General features: G+C 35.1%; 1 protein-coding gene across 12 annotated transcripts in view; it reads left to right on the top strand.

Annotated features, from left to right (window-relative positions):
• DMD (dystrophin) overlaps positions 1 to 22,393 on the top strand; it is a 2,170,621-nt gene that overhangs the window by 105,749 nt on the left and 2,042,479 nt on the right. For 9 of the 12 annotated variants that reach the window (XM_025439477.3, XM_025439435.3, XM_025439464.3 and 6 more), the window contains exon 1: positions 6,216 to 6,495. The exons of 1 other annotated variant lie outside the window; for it this stretch is intronic. In XM_025439477.3, the coding sequence (XP_025295262.1) occupies positions 6,465 to 6,495 (31 nt within the window). In that variant the 5' untranslated portion in view covers positions 6,216 to 6,464. Of the gene's footprint in view, positions 1 to 6,205; positions 6,496 to 22,393 lie in introns of those variants that run through there. 2 more of the 12 variants (XM_025439430.3, XM_049107616.1) reach the window with 2 other exon arrangements.

Raw genomic sequence — 22,393 nt, 5'->3', positions numbered from 1 at the left:
ACTTGCTTGCAACAAATAAAAAATAGAAAGTCTCAGCAAGAAATAGAAGACATATAGAACAAAATGAAGTTTTAGAAGTGGAAAATACAGGAATCAAAATAAAATTCAGTGGGTGGTCTCAACAGCAGATTGGAGGGGGCAAAGGGCAAAATCTGTGAACAGGAAGATAGAACAGTAGAAATTACCCAGTCTGAACAGGATAGAAAATAGACTGATAAAAAGTGAAGAGATCCTCAGTGACCTGTGGGATTATAATAAAAGATCTATGATGCATGTCATCAGAGTCCTGAAAGGAGAGAAAAAAGAAAGTGTTACTGAACAGGTGCCCAAAGAAATAAAGGCTGAAAAATAACCAAATTTGGAAAGAGACAAAAACCACTAGATTTAAGAAGCTGGGTGAAGAAAAAGGATAAACCCAAGGAGATCCATGCCCATACCCATTATAGTCAAACTTCTGAAAACTAGTGGTAAAGAAAAAAAAGCTCGAAAGCAGTGAAAGACAAAAGACACTATCATCTCTATGGAAAAAAATGACAGAATATTTTTTTATGAGAAACCATAGAATCCAAAATGAAATGGAAAATGGCATGACATTTTTCATGTGATTAAGGGAAAGAACTGTCAATGTCCAGAAAAACAGAAAAGGAGACAACACTGCCAAACACATTTTATGACACAAGAAGTACTCTGATACCAAAACCCAGACAAACAAAGCTACTATAAACCAGTATCCTTCATATATAGAGAGAGACAACAATCACTACCAGAATTTGATAAAGTATATTAACTAGCTTTAAAAAATCACATGATCTTATTGATGCAGAAAAAAAGTTTTGGTAAAATTTAGCACCCATTCATGATAAAAATTCTCAGAAAACTAGGGGTACAGGAGAACTTCCTCAACTTGATAAAGAACATTTACAAAAATTCTATGGCTAACACCGTAATAATGGTGAAATATTTTAATACTTTCTTCCTAATAGTAGGATCAAGGCAAAGATGTTTGCTTCCAGCCTGCCATTTATATTACTGTGAATTCTAACAAGCACAAAAATGCAAGAAAAGTAAATAAAAGCATACAAATCAGGATGGAGGACTTAAAATCATCCCCATTTACAGATGTTATGATGGGGCTCTGTAAACTATCCCAGGGATTCTACAAAATTACTCACAGATAAAATGAGTTCAGCAAGATCTCAGGACAAAAGATCAACTACAAAATTCAATTATATTTCTGTATGTAAGAAGTGAACTGCTGGAAACTAATTTTTTAAAAGATTTTATTTATTCATGAGCGATACAGAGAGGCAAAGACACAGGCAGAGGGAAAAGCAGTCTCCTTGAGGGGAGCCTGATGCAGGGCTCCATCCCAGGACCCCAGGATTCTGCCTTGAGCCGAAGGCTCAACCACTGAGCCACCCAGATGTCCTGGAAACTAAAATTAAAAATGTGATTCCCTGGGATGCCTGGGTGGTGTAGTTGATAGGGTAGCCAACTCTTGGTTTCCACTTGGGTCATGACTTCAGGGTGGAAAAATCGAGCCCTGCATTGGGCTCCTCTCTCTGCAACAAGGTCTGCTTGAGAATCTTTCTCCCTTTCCTTCTGCCCTTCCCACTCATTCATTCTCTCTCTCTCTCAAATAAATAAATCTTTAAGATAAAAAGTAATTTTCTGTAGTCACTACAAAAAAGAGAGAGAGAGAGAGAGAGAAATGTTTGGGAATCTAACAAAACATATAGGATCTACAGGACACAAACAAAAAAAAAAAACAGGATGAAATAAAGACCTTGTAAAAAGCAGATAAATACTGTATTCATGGACTGTGAACTGTAACATAGTGTCAGTTCTCCCCCAAATTCATCAATAGTTTTTATGGAACTAGTATCAAAATTCCAGCAAGCTTTTTATTTATATGAACAAGCACCCAAATGCTTGAATCCTCTCTGCTTTGTGTAAGTTCAGTGCTAATAAACTCCCCATAACTAGCACATTTCTCCATTGGATTTATCTAAAGAGATTCTTTTTAACATGTCTTAATAGAATATGTAGCATTTCAGCCAATATGGACCATTGTAGGGAAGAGAAGCAGAAATAGACCAGAAATTATTTTTCCCAAATTACTGAATTTTTGAGCTTTGTTTAAATATCTTAGCTACTAAACCTGTTTTTTCCTAGCTTATTTATCCTGTGATGCCCTATTTAATCATAGAGCTTAAAATTATGTTAAATAAATCAGTGAGGAAAATGACTCATACCCCTCCCAATTTATATAAAATACTGGTAGGGTTTTCAATTTCTGAAGAATTCCTTTCTTGTACATTTTGAGGTTTACCATAATCAAGCCATTTTAATTAATATTTCACTCATTTTATGATATAGGAATTATTGATTGATATTAGAATATAAGCAAAGACCAGTCTTCATTTTTTATAACATATATCTTAAATTTGTAGGCTAAAGAAAGTAAGTAAAAAAACATCCTGATGCAAGCCTTGTTGTAAGAAAAATAAGCTTTGTATTCTAGCAAAAGTAGTGTATGAGTTCATGTGTAACATTTATAACCTTATTATTTAAAATTATTTTCAAACCATACATATTTTTGCTTTGGAATTACACTGTTAAGATAAAAAGACAAGCTGCCAACTGGGAGAAACTATTTGCAAAGCACATATCTAACAAAGGGCTCATATCTAGAATACATAAGGAACACTCAAAAATTAACAGTTAAGGGGCGTCTGGGTGGCTCATCGGTTGAGCATCTGCCTTCAGCCCAGGGCATGATCCTGGAGACCTGGGATCAGGTTCCCGCATCCGGCTTCCTGCATGGAGCCTGCTTCTCCCTCTGCCTCTGCCTATGTCTCTGCCTCTCTCTGTGTGTGTCTCATGAATAAATAAATAAAATCTTTAAAAAAATAACAGTTAAAATGAAAGGTATTCAATTGGAAAATGAGCGAAAGACATGAACAGCCATCTCACTGAAAAGTATATTCAGGGATCCCTGGGTGGCGCAGCGGTTTGGCGCCTGCCTTTGGCCCAGGGCGCGATCCTGGAGACCCAGGATCGAATCCCACGTCGGGCTCCTGGTGCATGGAGCCTGCTTCTCCCTCTGCCTGTGTCTCTGCCTCTCTCTCTCTCTCACTGCGTGCCTATCATAAATAAATTTAAAAAAAAAATTAAGAAAAGTATATTCAGATGGCAAATAAGCATGAGAAAGGGTATTCAATGTCATTAACCATTCAGGCAATTCAAATTAAAACCACTATAAAATAGCTCCACATGTTTAACAGTGAAAAAAAAAAAACTGTAACACTGGCAATACCAAAAGCTAAAGAGGATACAGAGGAACTAGATTACTCACATTGCTAGCAGATATCTAAAATGGTATTGACCCGCCAGAGAATGTTTTGGCAGTTTCTATAAAAAGTAAACATACATTCACCATATGAACCAACAAGTTGACTCCTGGGCATAATCCCAGATAAATGAAAAATATGTGCATAATTGTGTTGCAGCCTTATTTGCAGCAACCTCAAACCAAAAATAACCAAAATTTCCTATAATAAATAAATGACTACACAAACCATAGTATACTATTAACATGGACTACTATGCACCATAAAAACAAGCTACTAAGGCAATTATGAATGGATCTCTAGGACATTATGCCCAGTGAAACAAGCTAATATTAAAAGATCACATGCTGAATGATTCCATTTCTCTCATGTTCTTGAAATGATATAGTGATGGAGACCAAATTAGTAGGTGTCGGACTGTGGGATGCAGAGTCCGGGGAGTGGTGATTGGTCTGACTGTAAATGAGCAAAAGGAAGAACTTTGTAATGAGGGACTGAATCTGTAGTTCTCTCTTGTGATCGAGGCTGCCATTACCCAAATCTATAGTATTATAAAATGGCAGAAATATATACAAATTGCATCCATGTCAGTTTGCTGGTTTTGAAATTGTATAATCATTTGGTGAAATGTAATGGAAGACACTGAATGAAGAGTATGTGGGATCCCCTCTTTACTATCCTGGCAGCCTTTTTGTGAATATGTAATTATCTTAAAACAGAAAGTTAAATTTTATAAAGCTCTTCTCTGCCAATTATTAACACTAGGAGTTTGAGCAAATTGCCTTGACCAGTCATCTTTATAATGGGGCTCCTAAGACCTCACCAACAAAGTTATTGTGAGGACTAGTTGGGAGAGGTAAGTGACTAAAAACCCCAGGAAAATAGGACAAGGTCTGAATTAGAATTCACTGTGTTTAGGCCAAATTTTATTTTATGTACCTTTCATTTTTTTCAAGTTAAGTCTATCTTTTCACCTGGATTATAAAACCTTAAGGGAAATCCATGTATTCCACATTAATGTAGCATTTATCACAGGGATCCAGTATATTTTGATTGTTGACTAAGGCTAAGAGACCACTAAGATGTACCTGAGAGCTTTCAAATCTCTCCCTTTTTGGTGCACTCAATATGAACCAAGGCAAGATTTTGGTATGTTGGAAGCCACAGTAGTTTTTAGAAATACACACTTCATGGTTTTTCAATATTGGCTCTGCATTAGAAGTCACCTGTAAAACATAAAGCACTCGGTCCTACACCCAGAGAGTTTCTTATTTTTCAGGTCTCAGGGGTATAGCATTTCCAGAAATTTTCCACGTGATGCTGATGCTTCATGGACCACACTTTACAAATCACTGATGAACTGTGCATAATCCCTTGGCTTAAATGTGAGTTTGTGCCTATAGAAAAGTCACAGTACAAGGTGTAAAGGAACATGTGTATTCAGGGTGCTATTACACCCTACAGCACAGGAAAACACATGCTAACGTGCAAGTTTGGATCCAAGTTCATAAAAAACCATTTTTTAGTTTTGCTTTATGTAATTGCTGGTTATGCAGAGACTTAGATGACCACACTAAACAGAAGAAATGAGATGACCCACGGAGAACATTTTAAATCTATTTTGGATAATAGCAATTTAAATAAAACTATCTACAAATTAGCCTTATGCTTTATTTCATACAGATTTTGTTGGGGGGAATGGTGATATTATGATAATGGTATTCTAAAATATGAAATGTATAACGTTTAAGGTAAACATCCTACTCTGATTCAATATGCCAGGGTTTTTTTTTTTCTGTTTTTATCTATAATTTATTTCTGTGCCAAGCAATTGAATGTTTGACATAGAAAAATGAGTCTGTCACTTCAACAAATGGTATTATAAAAACACTTGAATAATTTTAGCACAGATTATTATTGCAAAAAAAGAATATCCTTCTAAAAAGTTTAACCGGTGTTTCTTATAAATATTAGGCTCATCTGCTGCAATGAAAATAAGATAAAGAAGCCTTCTATTGGCAAAGAATGGTTTACAAACATGCCGAATAACATATTACAATTGTGTTCACTTAATACAGAAAACTTCTTTTGAGAGCCATTAAATAATTAATAATTAGCTCAATGTCAAAGAGAATGGCATTTTAATAATTACCACCAGAGAAATCAAAGAAAGGGTAATTTGTCAGTAAAGTTTTATCGTAAGATGCTACAGAAATTTAGCATTTTAAGAAGATTTCTTCATTCAATTATAAGAGTACTCTTTATTTTAGCGGAAGCCTCATCCCCTGAGAGCTATACACATTCTGCCTTCAGAGCTCAGCTGCTACATTCTGCTGTTGCTTTTCTTAATCAGACTTTTGGCATCATCAATACATGACTTTTGATAAGATCCCCAGGGTAGAAATTAAGTTTGGTAGACAGTGGATACATAACAAGTGCAGAGATTATTCTGAGCATTTCTTCTTGTTCAGTAGGGTGAAATTTTTAGTATTGTTAAGAGGGTTAAAAAAAAAAGGAAAGGCATTTAAAAGTCTATTCTGGATTAGGATTTTCTGCTCTGTTTTTTTAGAAATGTGCACAGAAGTTACAGAAAGTACTGTAGTTTTGTATACTGAAGAGTTTTTATGTTTAGAAGCCTATGAGAGCAAGTACTATGTCCACTGTGCTATTCTGGTTTGGCTATTAATCAGAACACAGTTGAACATTATTTGGCTTCACAGGGCTTGCCATGCTGGAAGTACAACCTTATATGTAGTGGCCATGGGCAGTCCTATTATGGGAAACCAACTTGAGAGAAAAGGCGGGTCACTTGCTTCTGCGCAGGTCCTGGAATTTGAAATATCCAGGGGCCTCTACAGAATCCTGGCATCAGTTACTATGTTGACTCACTCAGTGTTGGGATCACTCACTTTCCCCTTACAGGACTCAGATCTTGGAGGCAATTAGCTTCATCAGAGAAAAACGAATAGGAAAAACTGAAGTGTTATTTTTTAAAAGGCTGCTGAAGTTGGTTGATTTCTCATCATTCCTAAACCTATTGGAGCACTTAAGTTGGGAGAAAATTTACCAAGATTTTTACTGCTGCCTTGATACATACTTTTTTTTCCCCAAATGCTTTGGTGGGAAGAAGTAGAGGACTGTTGTAAGTACAAAGTAACTAAAGATACTTTTACCGTGGCATGACTTTGAGTTTGTGGCAATCACTGATTAGGCAGACTGTAAGTTATTATGGTAGTTTGTGAATAAGAATAAGTGTTATCTTATAGTTCCTGTACACATATATGTGTGCAGGTGTACATGTTTCTCATTGGGAAAACTTCAGTAGAAATGAGGTAGAGTTTAAAGTTTTGTCTTTATAAATATAATCAAGATCTTTCTTTTGTAAGAAATCACTAAAGTAATAGAATATGCATAACTGGCCTAGAGTATTTGTAACAAATTATTTTAATTGCTGTGAAACAATTTGTGTATCTGAGTTATTATCTTGATTGTTTGATACTTCTCTATTCAGTAATGGTTACATGTGGGGCAGTGACCTGCTATATATTCTCAATGTACTAATTGTGGTGTTAGAATATATGGAGGCATCAAGGTTAGAAAAATTCTTTCTGGCACATCTTGGGGGGAAAATTAGAAAACAAAATGAATTAAAATGGATAAATGGAGGTGGAGAAAAGTATGATAAGTATTTAATTTAAACATCCCTTTCTCATATTATATTTAGTATTTTGAGTGTTCTTTTCTGTAGCATATGAAAATTCTTTCAAATAGTGATATATCCCTGCTGGCAAATGACCAGACACTTTTGTTAAGAACACAACATAACAGCATGAGGGACTTCTGATCATTTCCCAGTAAGCTCACTGTGCTGTTTCATGTCTAGTATGATCTAGCTTTTCAGTAAAGCTTTTTAGTTTGGCTTTTATATCAAGTGCATCTATTTTACTTTACTTTAAGAAAGTCATGATGACTAATGAAAAATTTAGAAATTGACTCTGGCACAGTAGTAAAAATAATATATAAAAATAATATATGAGGAGTACAGTGTGTCCCAAAGAGAAGGATGGAGGGGATTATCTCCCGGCCCCACTGCCTTTGACTGGTGGATTATAGCCATTCTGAAACAGATATGATGGCGATACCTATAATTAACAATAAAGAAAGTAAATATCTCCAAATAAGTAATTCTTCAAAACTTATGGTAAAAAGATCACAACACAACTTTGACCTCTGTGCAAAACAAAACAAAAGCAAACAAAAAAAATAAAAACATTGTACACTTCCTGATTCATGTTAGATGATCCCAGATTTTATAGATAAACATTTTTAATGAACTTCCCTTATTTTATAAATTTATTTGACAAGCATCAGAATTGCTCTCTTGTTGAAAAACTATTCCATTTACTATTGTCACAAAAATACAAAAGCATATATTCTTCACAGTACAAGTGTATTGATTGATCAAGTGATACACTGACAAAATTAAAACCAGAAACCAGTGGATAGAATGATTTAAATATATATATGTATATACACACACACACACACACACACACACACACATATATCAAGGATGCAATTCAAAAAACTCACAAAGAATGAAGCAAAGGCAAACCTACTCTCTGCTTTGTTATAAATATTCAAATAACTTCAAATTCTTAACTAGAATTTAAAGATAGCTAAATTTTGGGACAAGCTCTGTAGGAATTTCTTAAAGCACATTTTAAAACTATCAGGTGATACTTAAGCTGCATGACAGTGGGTTTGCTGGGAGAATATGAAGATACTCAAATAGTTATATTTCTACATTAACTTTTACCAGCTGACATACTTCTGTTTGAATGTACTGACTTTTGAATGTGGTTTTTTTAAATTGCCTTAGTTTGGAAAACTTAAAATAGTACACATGGTTGGTTACTAATGAAAGTAGTTGACAGAATATCCCTGTATTAACATAAATATTATTTACTTTTCAAATTGCTCAAATATTGCATTGCAAAGAGTCACTCAAATAATTTATTGTAAATATGCATTTCATTGGAATTTTTTAATGATAGAAATTATCTTAAGGTCTAATAAAATCATCATTTAGAATGATTTCATTTCCAGAGTCTTCTAAGGACATCTTAACTCTGAAAAAGAGGTTGCTGATCTAAGTGGATAATATATTTTTTAATTGAATAAGAAGTTTTCTGTGTCTCTTACAAGGCATAACATCAAAGAAAATGCAATAGAGAATGCCATGTAGTAGTTACTGTAAACTTAAAGATTACCAAGTGTTTTGTGCAAATTTATGTTATTTAAGGAAATAAATGTATTGATTGACACTACTCCAGCTAGCCAGTACTGAGATATAAATTCATAATTTGGAAAAGGATATTAATACAGCTTACTCTTTGGTTCTAAAGTATTCACTTGAAATCCTTGTGGCCCAAGTCATTTGTTACATGAGAAAAAATTGTCAAGTTCTTAACCACTAGCGTGGTTTAATAAAAGAGATTTAAATCTTCGTTGCCTTGGAAAAGTCAAGGTTTTTAAAAATTCTGTTGTATTATCTTTCATCATGGCTTTATCACTGGAAAAAAAAAAAGAAGCAAAATGATTTCCCAAACTTTCCTTCCACTCCACCTTCCAATATAATATTCCCCTAACTTGTTAAAAAATGATTTATCATATTTTATTAGACTATTCTTTCTTCCACTGCAAATACAGGAAACATGGTGTTTTAATGTGAGTATATGTGTTTATATAAATCCATAAATACGTGTTTAAATCACAGAGCCCTTGAAAATTCATTGGAAATTAACCTTTCTTTGAAGATAATCTTCTGTTCACGTTTTTCATTTTCTATTTTAGACATACATCATTTTTTAAGAAATTGGGAGATAAGACTAATGTGTGTCCTCTGTCCAACAAAATATAACGAGCCACAAAGGAAGGAGCAGACCAAGGTTTTACGGGGCCTGGGATCATACAGTTTGAGGGAGGGGAGTCTTTTAAGAAAAATAATACAAAATCACGAATACACAATTAGGTAAGACCTTGGGAGGAGCCAGTGTAAGTGATGGGCCTCAATCCTTAAACTTTGAAAGCACTAAACTTTAAAAGGGATTTCCTGGGAAATCAGCTCCGTATGAAGACCTTTGTTGTTGTTGAATCCTTTCCCAGTTAAATTTTAAGATGAAATTGATGCTAGTTATATTTCTTTAAGCATACGTTATTTCTCAAAGACAGGCTTTTGTTTAATGCAGATTAGAGAGTTAAAAGAATGTATAATGGTAGGAATTTGACATTTCTGCCTTTCATTCTGAAAAGATACATTGATTAAAATGATGTCAAACTCAGTTAATGGAGGCGGTGCAGCTATTTCAGATATACAGAGTATGTAATTTGAAGGCAAGCCAAATCACAACGAGAAGAATAATGATGACCTTGGTTTATTTTTATATAGCACATTCAGGTTTTGATTGGATTCAGAAGGAGGCAATGGTTTTCTTTTTCACCAAGTCCTGCTATAGTCCTAGGAGATTTGTGTTCTGTTATCAAGGCACTTGGCTCATATTGGAACATTTTGTTGGGAGGGTCATGGGCTGCAGTATGGGAAATAAAGAGACTTTTTTTTATTAAATGCAACCAAGTTCCATAGCAGAATTTCATGGAAATTTTTCTCTTTGGGGAGTATGCTCCGTGCAGCAGCCTGAGCTTCAAAACACAAACAAACAAGCAAACATCTTGGAGTCTTCACCTTTTCTTCATTTAAAAACATCTGTTAGTTAAACTTCTTGGAGTTTCACTCTATACAGTATTGACAGAGTAATATTCTTAACACGCATTTGGAGTTCTAAAGTTGAATTTATAGACAGATATGAAAGTTAAGTTGGCACTGTCCTTCCTGTATTTTCTTATTTTGCCAATTTCAGAGGGGTTTGTCTACTTATGTTACATGTGGAATTTTTCTTAAAATCTTTGTCTTTGTAAAATTTCAGGCTCCCTCTAGTTAACATTAAAAGTTCATGTGTCTTTTAGACACTCTCATATCCTGTCTTGAAGGGAACAGCCACCTGCTCTTTGTGAATCACTCATGTGCAAACCATAGGTTGAGGTGTAACAACTGGAATGATTTATTTCCTTTTTTTCCTAAAATCTGTACTTTGAAAGGCTTATTTTCCCCACATATGGCAGCGTGATAGAATTCTGCCTCTACCTTTTTTCAACCAGAGGTCTCCTCCAGAGATTGAGAAACAGTAACTCTCAGGGGCAGTATGGTCTTTCTCCATTCAAGATTACTGCCCTGAATATGGGGCAGAGGGGGTGGGGGACACAAAAAACTTGGCTCTGGTCTTCACGGTATCTTAAATTTCTCAGCCACAGTTCTTACAGGCAGCAGGCAGAATGAGAATGAAGAGAAGAAAATGGCCCTGCTTGCTCATGCTTAAAAAGACTCCTAATCTTAAAACTACACAATCTCCACCACATCCCCATTAACAAAACCAAAAGGCGGTACTCCCTCTGGCACAGCTCAAGCCCTCCATTTAGGCTGCCATTAAAAATAAAACACACACAACAAAACCATGTCTGCTCAACTCTTTGCTCAATCTTATGTTATTCTGATATCATTAATTCAAAATACCTGGGAATTTTAGTAGGCAAAAGAGCACACAGGGCAATTTTCTCGGGTCTTACAATCCCCGGAGGGATTTTGCATAGTGTTTGTAATGATATTAAGCCCTGAGAAAAAAAGTGTTCCTAGCAGTCTGGATTGAGTTTGGAAATCAATTTCTTCCCTGTCTCCTTTATTATCTTTTGCCTTCTGCCTCAGTGCCTCACTTTAGCTTTGTATTATGCACGCCATTCTTCAGTAACGGAAGGTGGGGGCGAATTGACAATTATCCTGTAACTGGAATGAAACTGTCATTTCTCTGCTATGCTAGTAAAATGTTGATGCTGCTGTTGTTTTCATTGTTCATAAATGACTCTTCCAGAACTCTTAATTCAATATTTTGATTCCATATAATTTTAGGGAAAAAATAGAATTCCATATAATTTTAAGGAAAATGTTGAAAAATTGATTTTTACATGTCAGTTTTGAAATCTGAAGTATATCGAAGGCTAGTTAAATATATTTAGTTTTATGTTATTGTTCAAGTGCAAGAATCTGAGGAAGAGCTTTGCTGCTATTTTTACTTAGTTTATTATTTTATTTATTTTAGTATGCAATTTGGTTGTAATGAATAGGAGAAATGTTAGAGTATATTATGAAAGCCAATGCTTACTCATGTAATAAAGTGAGAAAGTTGATATTTAAATGGATTTCAAACAGGCATAACATGATTTTAAAGAAACATTTAAAAAGTAGATGTTTGAAAAAAATAGATGTTTGAATTATCATGCTCTTAGTTTATACTTAATAAATAGCCCATTCATGGGCATTGGCATTGCAACAAGCAAGGAATCTACATATGCCAACATAATGTATGGTATTTGGCCAGCTTACTTTCAACTTTTAAATGTACTTTATCTCCACCACTATGAAACAATTGATGTTTTTAAAAGACCAGTATTAATTGGGCACAATAAGCATTATAATAGTCTCATATTATTTCCAGTTATGGACAAATAAAGGAGTTACCCTTTCAGTGTTTTCACTCTCTCCTTGGCTTTTGCTTTGTTTAGTTTTAAATTGCTGTCCCGCCCTCCCACTCTGTTTTTGGCTAAGACTGTCATTGAATCAGGACCATAAAAGGGCATAAACATCAGTGGCTTTTTGCTCATTCTTGGCACCCATCTTTATTTGCACACAACTTGTCTGCTCCTTTATCAGATTACAGCAGCAGTACTACCTTAGCGTGAGCTGAGTGCTGAGTTAAAGGGCACGGGAGTCAGTGACACTGTTACAAGTATAGATTTTTAGCCTTGGAAACTGTGTGAGGTCAAACTAAAGAAATACGAAAGAGAAAAATCACGGAATCAGAACTGCCTAAGTATTTTCATCAAAGGCAAGTTGAGTAATTCCTTTTTATACTGATGCTTAATGAGGCAGTATTAGAAATAATGTTATCAAAATGGCTGAGGAACTGATAAAATTGTCTATGAATCCCAGTGGCTCCCATATATTGGGAAATAACTTGGAAGGAAAAAGGAAAACCTGACTACAGAGTGCAACTAGATATAAGCAGTGTTGGCTTGTAGCTGGTTAACTGAAAGAGCTTACTGGAAGCTCAGACAGCTGGGGAATCCTGATTTAGTAGAGCCTGAAGGGCAGGTCAGGAGCCATGTGAACAGCTGCTGAAGAGCTAGAGGATTCCTTTGGATTAGGTGTACACACCCCATCTCTAATGGGCTATGTCAGAGAGCCCCAAGTGTTATCACGGAGTTTGCTTTGCTCAGGCCTGTGGATTTTGCAGTGTTTTACTTTAAATGTCTGGAAATAGAGTTGCTCTCAAAAGAAATCCAGAAATAAAAGTATTAAAAGAAGTGACTCTGTAAAGTGTGTACTGTATTGGGTTTGGGTGATCATTGTTTAAAAAAGAAACAGTTTGTTATTCATTTATTCATGCAGCTAGTATATATTGAGTTCCTACTTTGTGTCAGGTACCATACTATTCTCTGGAGATGCGGTTCTAAACAAGTGAACTCACTGAGATTAGAATTCAGAAGAGAATATCCACATAGTCACACACTATTTAAATTGTGTATGAGATAAGGGTTGGAGAATAAAACACACGTTAGTATAAGAATCTATCATAGTGAGACCTAGACTAGTATTGGAAATTGGGGAGAGATCCCTAGGAAAGTTACATTCACAGTAGCACAAAGAAGGATGGAAATGAAGAAGACCGGTCAAAGGAAAAAAGAGAGAGGAAAAATGTTTACATTCAGAAGGAACAACCTATGTGAGGATAGACCTTGGTATGATGAAAGAACTAGAAGAAGGTGAATTTTCCTTGAGTATCATAAGTCAGGGAAATCTTGGCACAGATGTGTGGCTAAAATGATGAGAGCTGGCATCTCAGAGCCTCAGAGGCCATGGGAATTTTCTTCTTTGTAGTAAAATCAGTGGACAGCCTTTTAGGGTTTCAGGTAGGACAGTGATATGAACATATTTGTGGGGCTTTTTTCCTTACTGTCATTCTGTTTCTTGAAAAAAAGAGATTAGGAGGTATTAAAAGTAGATAAAGAGATAAAGAGCTATCAATCTGGCAGTTTCTCCAAGGGTAAGAAGGTGGTGTTGACTAGAATGCTGACAGTGAAGTTGAAAGAAGTGGATTTATTCAAGATTTAGTTATGAGATAGAGTAAATAGGAATTGGTGTCAAATTGGATGTGGTGTCTTCCATGGCACGTAGAATTGGGTGTATAATGGTGCCATTTACAAGAAGACTTCAAGGGTTGCTGGAATGATGGGAAGGATTGGGAGGTGTGGATGCAAAGTTTCATATGAAGAGCATGCATACCATAGGTAGGGGCTGTGAGCCTAAAAACAAAGTCATTATTGAGGACTTGATATATTGAGCCATGAAGTATGGATGAGACCAACTACAAAGATCATGGAGTGTGAAAAGGAGGTCAGGAATTCAATATGGAGACAAGAGCATGCCAAGAAATTATAGAAGCATCTAGGTAGGATGATAAATCCTAAGGAAAGTAATACTTCAGTCAAGAGGAGTGTTATTTCAATCTCCCATTTAATGACTTTATGAATGAGGATCTCACTTGCAACACCAGGTGTCTTGGTTTCCACAGTCTCTGCCATCTATTTACCTCTAATTTCCTTTCCCATATTGCTATTTCTGTGAGATATCACCAAAATGTTGCCTTAGTAGAAAAGCTTCAATAAATATTTAAATTGTGTAATGTATTCAGCTTTTTCCTGTACTCTGCACTTCCTAAAAATACCTTCTTCGGAAACCCCATTTCAACTGACTGCTGTATAATGAAATGAGACTTCAGTGTAAAACATTTATCATAGTCTGAATTTCAATTGCTCAGTCAGAGTTGTTAAGCAATATGAAAAATCATCCTTTAGAGAATACAGAATTGCATAGATATGACAAGGTAAGTTTGCACTTTATTTAATGCTATTTTAGTTAATATAGATGCTTATTGGAGAAATGTCTAAAATTTCTTGAGAACCATTAGTAAAATTGATTATTCTTAAATCTGGAAAAATGGCAAAAATACTTAGAAAACATTGACAGTTCAGTTTAAATAAAACTAGAATTGTACTGAAGCAATAGAAGGCACTTGAGTAATTGAAATTTAGTCATGGATGAGTATAATGTACTTATCAGTTAGCTTTGGGGAAAGTAAGACTAGATGGAATATTAATATGTTATTGAGCAACTTTTTTACTGTTAGGTTTTTACTTGCTTGTAGCTAAACATTAGCAAACACCTGCTATGTTCTCTCTGACTTCTTCAAGATTATAACTCTGTAGGTGCACATACACAGGCTCATACACACATGCATACAAATACGACTACTATAGTGTGTCAAGAGAATTACAGAGCATGGTACAAATCAGCCATAAATGACTACTTATGGCTGATGTGATTATGGAGGTTTTCATCAAAGAATCTACCTCTATAAATAGGCTTTAGAGTATGAGGATATGGAGATGTAAATTAGAGAATGAGTAGAAGGGGTGGTGATGCATAGACAAGGATTAATGAGGCTTTAATCTATCCTACCTGAATAGTTATTGACAGTACCTTGTATGTGTATAGCACTATTCAATATTACTAGCATGAATAGATCTCTCTCTCTCTCTCTCTCTCTCTCTCACACACACACACACACAGTCTAGAAATTAAGTGGTTTGCATACAAAAATGCTTGACCTGACTAGTATTTATAAAATCAATAAGTACTATTAAAACTGAAAATAGTGCTTCATTCAGAAAACGTAAACACTACAACAAAATTGGGAAAAGAAAAAAAAACTATTACATCCCAATATCACTTCCCAAGTATAATAAACAGTTGTGGTTTAATATTTTACTTATTCCTTAAGGAGCTATCAGTCATTTAATTTTAATATTAAACATTAGAGGTAAATATTATTAGGATTTTTTGATAATTTTCTCAAGAAAATGGGATAAGTGGGACTATCATACTATCAAAGTATGATAAATACAAAAAAACAAAAATATTACTTTTCTATACTTTATATCCATCAGTTGGACTAGATTGGTATTTTTCCTTAAAATTTTATGGTTTTGTTATTTTTCTTAATTCCAACTTCATTTGATGTTGTAGTTCAAGTGAAGTAAAGACTATCATGTCATTAAAACTGAGATAATTTCCATGTGCTTTCTTGAACTTGTACCAGTACCAATATTGATTGTTTTCTTCCTTTTTAATACTGTTGTATGTCCTTGAGGTCTGTGCATTGCACTCTCCTGGTTTTGTTCCCATTTCTTTGGGTATTTCTGTTCAATCTACTTTACAAGATAATTCTCTCTAATCAACCTTTAAATATTAGGATTCCTCAGGGCTCATTCCCAGCATGAGTGTCTTCTCTCTCTGTAATCCCTTCCTTGGTCATTGCACTCATGCCCATGACTTATTAACACGTATGTGGAGATAACTAACCAAGTTATACCTCCAGCTCAGATTTCTCTAGTAAATTCCAGAACTGCAGTTTCAACCGCCTGGTTGGCATCTCCATTTGCATGTGACAAAGTCACCTCTACTCTAAGTGCCCCAAACAAAATTTTCCCTCTGTCCATGAAACTCGATATTTTCTCATTGTTCCCTTTATCAGTGAATGGTGCTACGATTCCAGTTTCACAAGCTCTTGAAACCTATTACATCCCTGAAACTCTTATCTTTCAACCACTTGTGTCTAACCCATTAATTACTGGGGTTTTATCTCCTCAGTAACTTTTGATCCACTTCTTTTCATCTCCTCTACCATTAGCCCAGCTCAAGTAGCTTTGTCTCCCTAGAAATACAGCAGCAATAGCCATTCTCATTTTTTGTATTGCCTCTTCCCCATTCCCTCTAATCTGTTCTCTAAAACCCGCCCAGTCATCTAAGTTAGACAATATTAGCGCACATTCAGTCACTTTGGTAACTTCTGCTCGTTGCTAGGAAAGCAAAACAAAACAGAACAAGATCTAGACTTCCTCTCCTGTCACATCCCTTGTAATGTTGCCCCTTTCTTACTGCTTTTCTGGTCTTCTTTCTGTTCCTTGAATAGACCTCACTTCCTACCATAGGGCTTTTGCACGTTTTTCTCTTTCTCCAGAACCTTCCTCACCCTTTTGTTTGACCTAGCTAATACCACTTTTTCCTTATAAGCCACTCCCTCTGGGAAGATGTCAGAATTACTTGAGCAGATAAAATGCCCCTACCATACAATATAATGTCATAACACATAGCATTGTCTTGATTCCATATGCGTGCATACACACACACTGTGTGTGTTTGTTACCAATCAATGCTTATCACTCCGAGTACATGGTAAGTTCCATGAATGTGAATATCTCCGTTGTTTGCTCACCACTGTTTTTCCAGAACCAGGCACATAAATATTTTTTTAACAAATGAATTGGTGTGTAATATTTGTTGCATGCTGTAATTGTAGCCATTTACATAAAAGAACATGTTATAATAATAATAATAATGATAATTTGACTGCATTTTATATAACAACAAAGGCACTTTAGTTCTGGCTGAAGTTTAACATATATAAATAAATAATGAAGATTTTTTTTTTGTATTGGGTCTTATTGTATTTTATTTTTACTATCTCTAACACACAGACATTTTTTCTTCATCTATCTTGGTAATTCACAGGGGCCCTCATCAGTGTTAACTGCTTCTTTCACACCTATGATATCCGTCCTTGATTCCACACTAGTCTCTTCCTTTTTTCCTGTCTCTTACAGTTGATGCTTTCCTTTCCTCTTTCAACTGGCTGGCTGTGAATATCCGGGAAAAATCACTCGTTTACTCTTCTTATCTTTGCCAATTTGTCTCTTGAAGAAGAGATACATCTTCTTTATAACCTAGAAGAGCTTGCAATATGTATTTGGGTGTGAAGAAGAAGTAGTGATTTTATTTTAAGATGTCTTAGAGAAAAATCAGCACTGACCATTAAGTAATTTGTCCTAGAGTATAGAAGGGTGAGGGGACTCAAAGCACATTTAAATTATTTCTCTGAGGAAGGGCAAAAGAATTTTGCAACGAAAAATAGATTATACTGTGGAAAAATATATTGTTAGTAACACCTTTTCCATTTTATAAGGAAAAGACAACTGTCAACCAAACACAGAAAGAAAAAAAATGCTGCATGATCTCACTTATATGTGGAACCTCAAAAAGTCAAATGCACAGAAGCAGAGAGAAAAAGGTGGTTACCAGGGGTGGGGAAATAGAGAAAATGGGGAAATGTTGGTCAAAGGGTACAAAGTTGCAGTTATATAAGATGAATAAGTACAAAGATCTGATGTACAGCATGGTGGCTATCATTAATGATACTGTTTTGAATAATGGAAATTTGCTATAAGAATGGATTTCAGGTGCTCTCATCATGAAAAAGATAACTATGTGAGAAGATGGTATGTTAATTAGCTTGATTGTAGTTATCACTTCACTATCTGTATCAGACCATAATGTTATGCACTTTGTATAATTTTTCTCAAGAATAATTGGAAAAAAGTGACAACACTAAAGCCAACAAGGATGCAAAGAAACTGGATCTCTCAAACAATCCTGGTGGGAATGTAAAATGGTACAGCCATTCTAGAAAAACAGCTCAGCTTCTAAAACTCAACACATAATCACTGTATGACCCAGCAATTCCATTCTGGTATTTATCCCAGAAAAAGAAAACTGATGTTCACAACAAAACCTATACAAGAATGTTCATAGTGGCATTCTTTGTAATAGTCAGAAATTGGATATAACTCCCATATCCACTAATGGGTGGATGTAGAAGAAATGATGCATCCATATCATGAAATACTACTCAGCCATACAAAGAAATGACCTATTGTTAATACAACAACTCTCATGGATCTCAAGGGTACCATACTTGAAAAAAAGAAAAAAACCTCTAAGGTTACATACTATGCAATTCCTTTTATATAGCATTATTTAAATAACAAATTTATGAAGATCAAGAACAGATTATTCATTTCCACATGTTAGGAATGTGGGGTGTGTTCTATGTAGGGGTGCCAGAAGAGAACCTGTGGTGATAGACCTATTCTGTGTCTTGATGGTTGCATTTGTTGTACAAGACTATACTTGATAACAACGTGCATAACTACACACACAAACATCCATACACACAAATACCAACAGAAGAAAACAAATGAGTTCATGTATAACTGGTAAAAATTTGAAGAACCTGAATTACACAAATAATTTCCCAATTGTTATATTGTACTATAGTTGTCCATGGTGTCAGCATTGTAGGAGGTGGGGTGAAGGTTGCCCAAGACATACCTGCATTATTTGTTTGCAACTTTCTTTGACTTCATGCTTACTACAAAAAATAAAATAAAATAAATACAGCATTCAACCTTTAATAAGCCCTCAGTATCCTGAAGGCCAGTGTGTCATCACCAGACCTAATCAACAGATAAGTCTTGTAAATTAATAAATCTACCACTTAGGATACAAAGAATGGTTTAATGCTAACCCACTAGAATGCAATCCATTTCTATTATAGGGGAACATGCATCACTTATTGAACAAAATGTCATAGTGATTTAAGCCTTGTTCTAAATGTCCTACCTTGTGAGGTATTGTGCTTCAGATTGTTTATGACCAAAAAAAAAGCCTGGATGAGAAGGGCTGGCATTTTAGAAATTATGCTGGTCCACAGGCATGGTAACTGGACAAGCCCAGAGACTACTTGAGTTTTCAACATAACTCTACCTATCAAGTTAATTAATCATGGACATGCCAGTATTTATTTATTTATTGAGTGCCTGGTGCAGAGCTTAATATTGATTGTCCTCAAGAAAAAATTAGAGATGATAATGTTGCTTCACAACATTACTTAATGTAGGCATTAGGAAGGGGTGTTCCCTGGTCATTGACAAAGTGTCCATAAAGTGGACAGGTTTTGTACTTTCTATTATTTTAACTATCAATATTAATGAATAGCTAATTTGCTTTTAACTTCCAAAGAGATGACAAATTGTTTAAACAGATGCACAGAGCAAGAGATGATCTCTGATTGTGTGTATATGTTTATCTGAGATCTCTTTGCTTTAATCTGGTCTTAAACAGATCCATCCTTCTCATTGTTACCCCAGTCGCGTTTTTAAAACACAAACTAGATCTTGTGCCTGTAGCTTAGCAGCCTACAGAGAATCCTCTAGCTACAGGGTAAAATCCAAGGCCCTAGTGCTCATGTCTCTCACCTTTTTATCTGCTGTTCTCCTCCGTGTACGCTTCTTTCCAGCCAGAAACTTGTGGTTCCAGAAATAAGTCATGTAATTGCATACCTATGACTAGTTCCAACTTCCTGGAATGTTCTTTAAAAAAAAAAAAACAAAAAACAAAACAAACAAAAAAACCCAAAACAAAAAAAAAAACATTATCACCCCATATCTTCTACTAACAATTTCTATTCATTATTTTAGTGTTTGTTTATAGAACATCATTAAAAAGCATTCCTGACTGCCCTAGGTCAAGAGAGGTATCTCTGTTCTGCGTTCTTTTTTTTTTTTAAATGAATTAAGGATTTTTTTTTTATGATAGTCACACAGAGAGAGAAAGAGAGGCAGAGACACAGGCAGAGGGAGAAGCAGGCTCCATGCACCGGGAGCCCGACGTGGGATTCGATCCCGGGTCTCCAGGATCGCGCCCTGGGCCAAAGGCAGGCGCCAAACCACTGCGCCACCCAGGGATCCCTGTTCTGCGTTCTTAATGAAAACTCACTGTAGATAATTCTGCGCCAGTAATTTTATCCTCTATTGCCAATATCAGGTGGCTTCTGACTCATTCCCTTACTCCTTGAGAGGAGCGTTTGTGCCTGTTATCTATGGGTTCCTTGTGCCTGATTGCTTGTAGGCACATATATGAATGATTAAATACCACAGCAACCATCTGACTGTTCTTTGGTCAAGAAATCATTGTGTTTTTGGAACTCAGATGTCCAGGTTGAAAATGGCTCATGCGTAGCAGTGAATATTGGTGTGTATTATTGTATTCACATACACACACACACACACACACACACACACACGATAACTAATAAAACAGTGTAGGATAATTCTTAGTACATCATTTTTTTCTGAGAGCTCAATGAATTATAAAAGTTATAAACCTCAGAATAAAATGTCTTTTGCTTAATTTAGATTATTCATATAATTGGTGGTATTTTTGGTTTATCTCTGAAATTAGTTTTCCCAATTTTTTTCTTAGTCTCAAAAGAAACTTATAGTTAAAAAAGAAGCTTGACTTGTGGGGATTCCTTTGAGGGACTACAAAGCTGACATCTCTTTGGAGTTCAAATTAATACAAGTGAGAGATTCAGGGAGGGTAGAAATTAAGTGAATCGCTTCTGTTTGTACAGTATGTGCATGCTGGGTCTGCTATTCTTTGATGTGAGTACAAGAGTTTTAAATCTCTGGCTGCATGTCTGAGAACAGAGTGTTAAGAAAGTGAAAGGTTGGCTTGGACTACCTGGAAGACAACTGTTTGCCTCTGCTTGAGCTATTGTTGGAGTTTCCCTGAAGGGGACTTAGAACAGAATGTCCATTCCAGGGAGTATTCAGTTTCAGATAGCTGCCTTCCCGAGCTCATTTTCCACCCTGAGATCTGGCCACAATGACTGGAAATCTTTCATCTGTTTTAATCTGGAATGGAGCTAATTTATAAAAGGAAAGTTAGTCGCTGGGTAACTATGTGCACAAGCATAGAGCCCATTGCACATGTGCCCAAATTCAGGGTGACAAATGTCTATTGAATGACTCAGACATATGGAATTGGAGGGTCCCTTAAAACAAAAATAGCTTCTATTGAGTCAGTCTAACAGCCTATCCATATTTATTAGGTGGAATCTTTTGCATTAAAAATAATGTTTGTAAGTGTTTTATTGACAAGTGAATATGAACTGCACTTTGTGCATTATGTTAACACTCTTTTCATGCATTACAAAAATCCATACATCTGGTACACCCAGGCATTTTATGAGAAAAACTAGCTTGAGTGATGATAGTGATTTACCGAAGTAGTGAGCCCTCTGACCCAATTTCAAAATGAAATTGAGTTTCTGCAAAACTAATATAATAACTTTTTCTTTAATATTTTATCTTTGAGTACATTATTTGTATATAAAAGGTTTTCATGGGACATCATGACAATCTCTTTTGACTTGGAAAACTTTAACCAAGAAAAAGACATGATATAGACTCATTTTATCCATGACAATATATGATGATAGCTCTGTGATTAATTTGTTCTTAGTGAAAGCATGAATTATTGTATTATCTTCAACTAAAGTGGATTATTTGGCCAATTTTTTACTTTTATATGCCAAAAGTAAAGAACTACCCAATCAGGAAATAATCTAGGCCTTGAATAATATGGGTTTTTTTTAAATATGTTTTACCTATTTTAAACTCATAGACATTCTTCTGCCTGGGGATCACATTGCAAAAATGTATACAATTTTGAAAATTGAAAATATACACTATGAATGAGAAATAGAGGATAAATATTAATCCATGGCATCTAGAAATCAGATTCTACCACTGAACAAATAATTTGTGTATATCCATTATCTTTTATAATAAATGATGATGATCATAATATTTCTTATAAATAATGTAAGTCTTCTTAAATTTTTGGTGAAGGAATGTATTACCATTCCTACTTCACATATTTGGTAACTGAGTCCATATTATTTGCATTATAATTTGATTTATTATATTATCTCTACTTCTAGATTACCTCTTTCTGGATATAACAAATAATGTCTTATATGTGCTTATATTTTCAGTGACCTTAGAATATTATTATATTTTAGCAAGAAGCTAAATAAATGTGTATTGAATTAATTCATATCCAAAAG

The sequence above is a fragment of the Canis lupus genome, chromosome X (genome assembly GCF_003254725.2).
Source record: "Canis lupus dingo isolate Sandy chromosome X, ASM325472v2, whole genome shotgun sequence".
Classification (NCBI taxonomy): Eukaryota; Metazoa; Chordata; class Mammalia; order Carnivora; family Canidae; genus Canis; species Canis lupus.
This window is presented reverse-complemented; position numbering and strand designations above follow the sequence as displayed.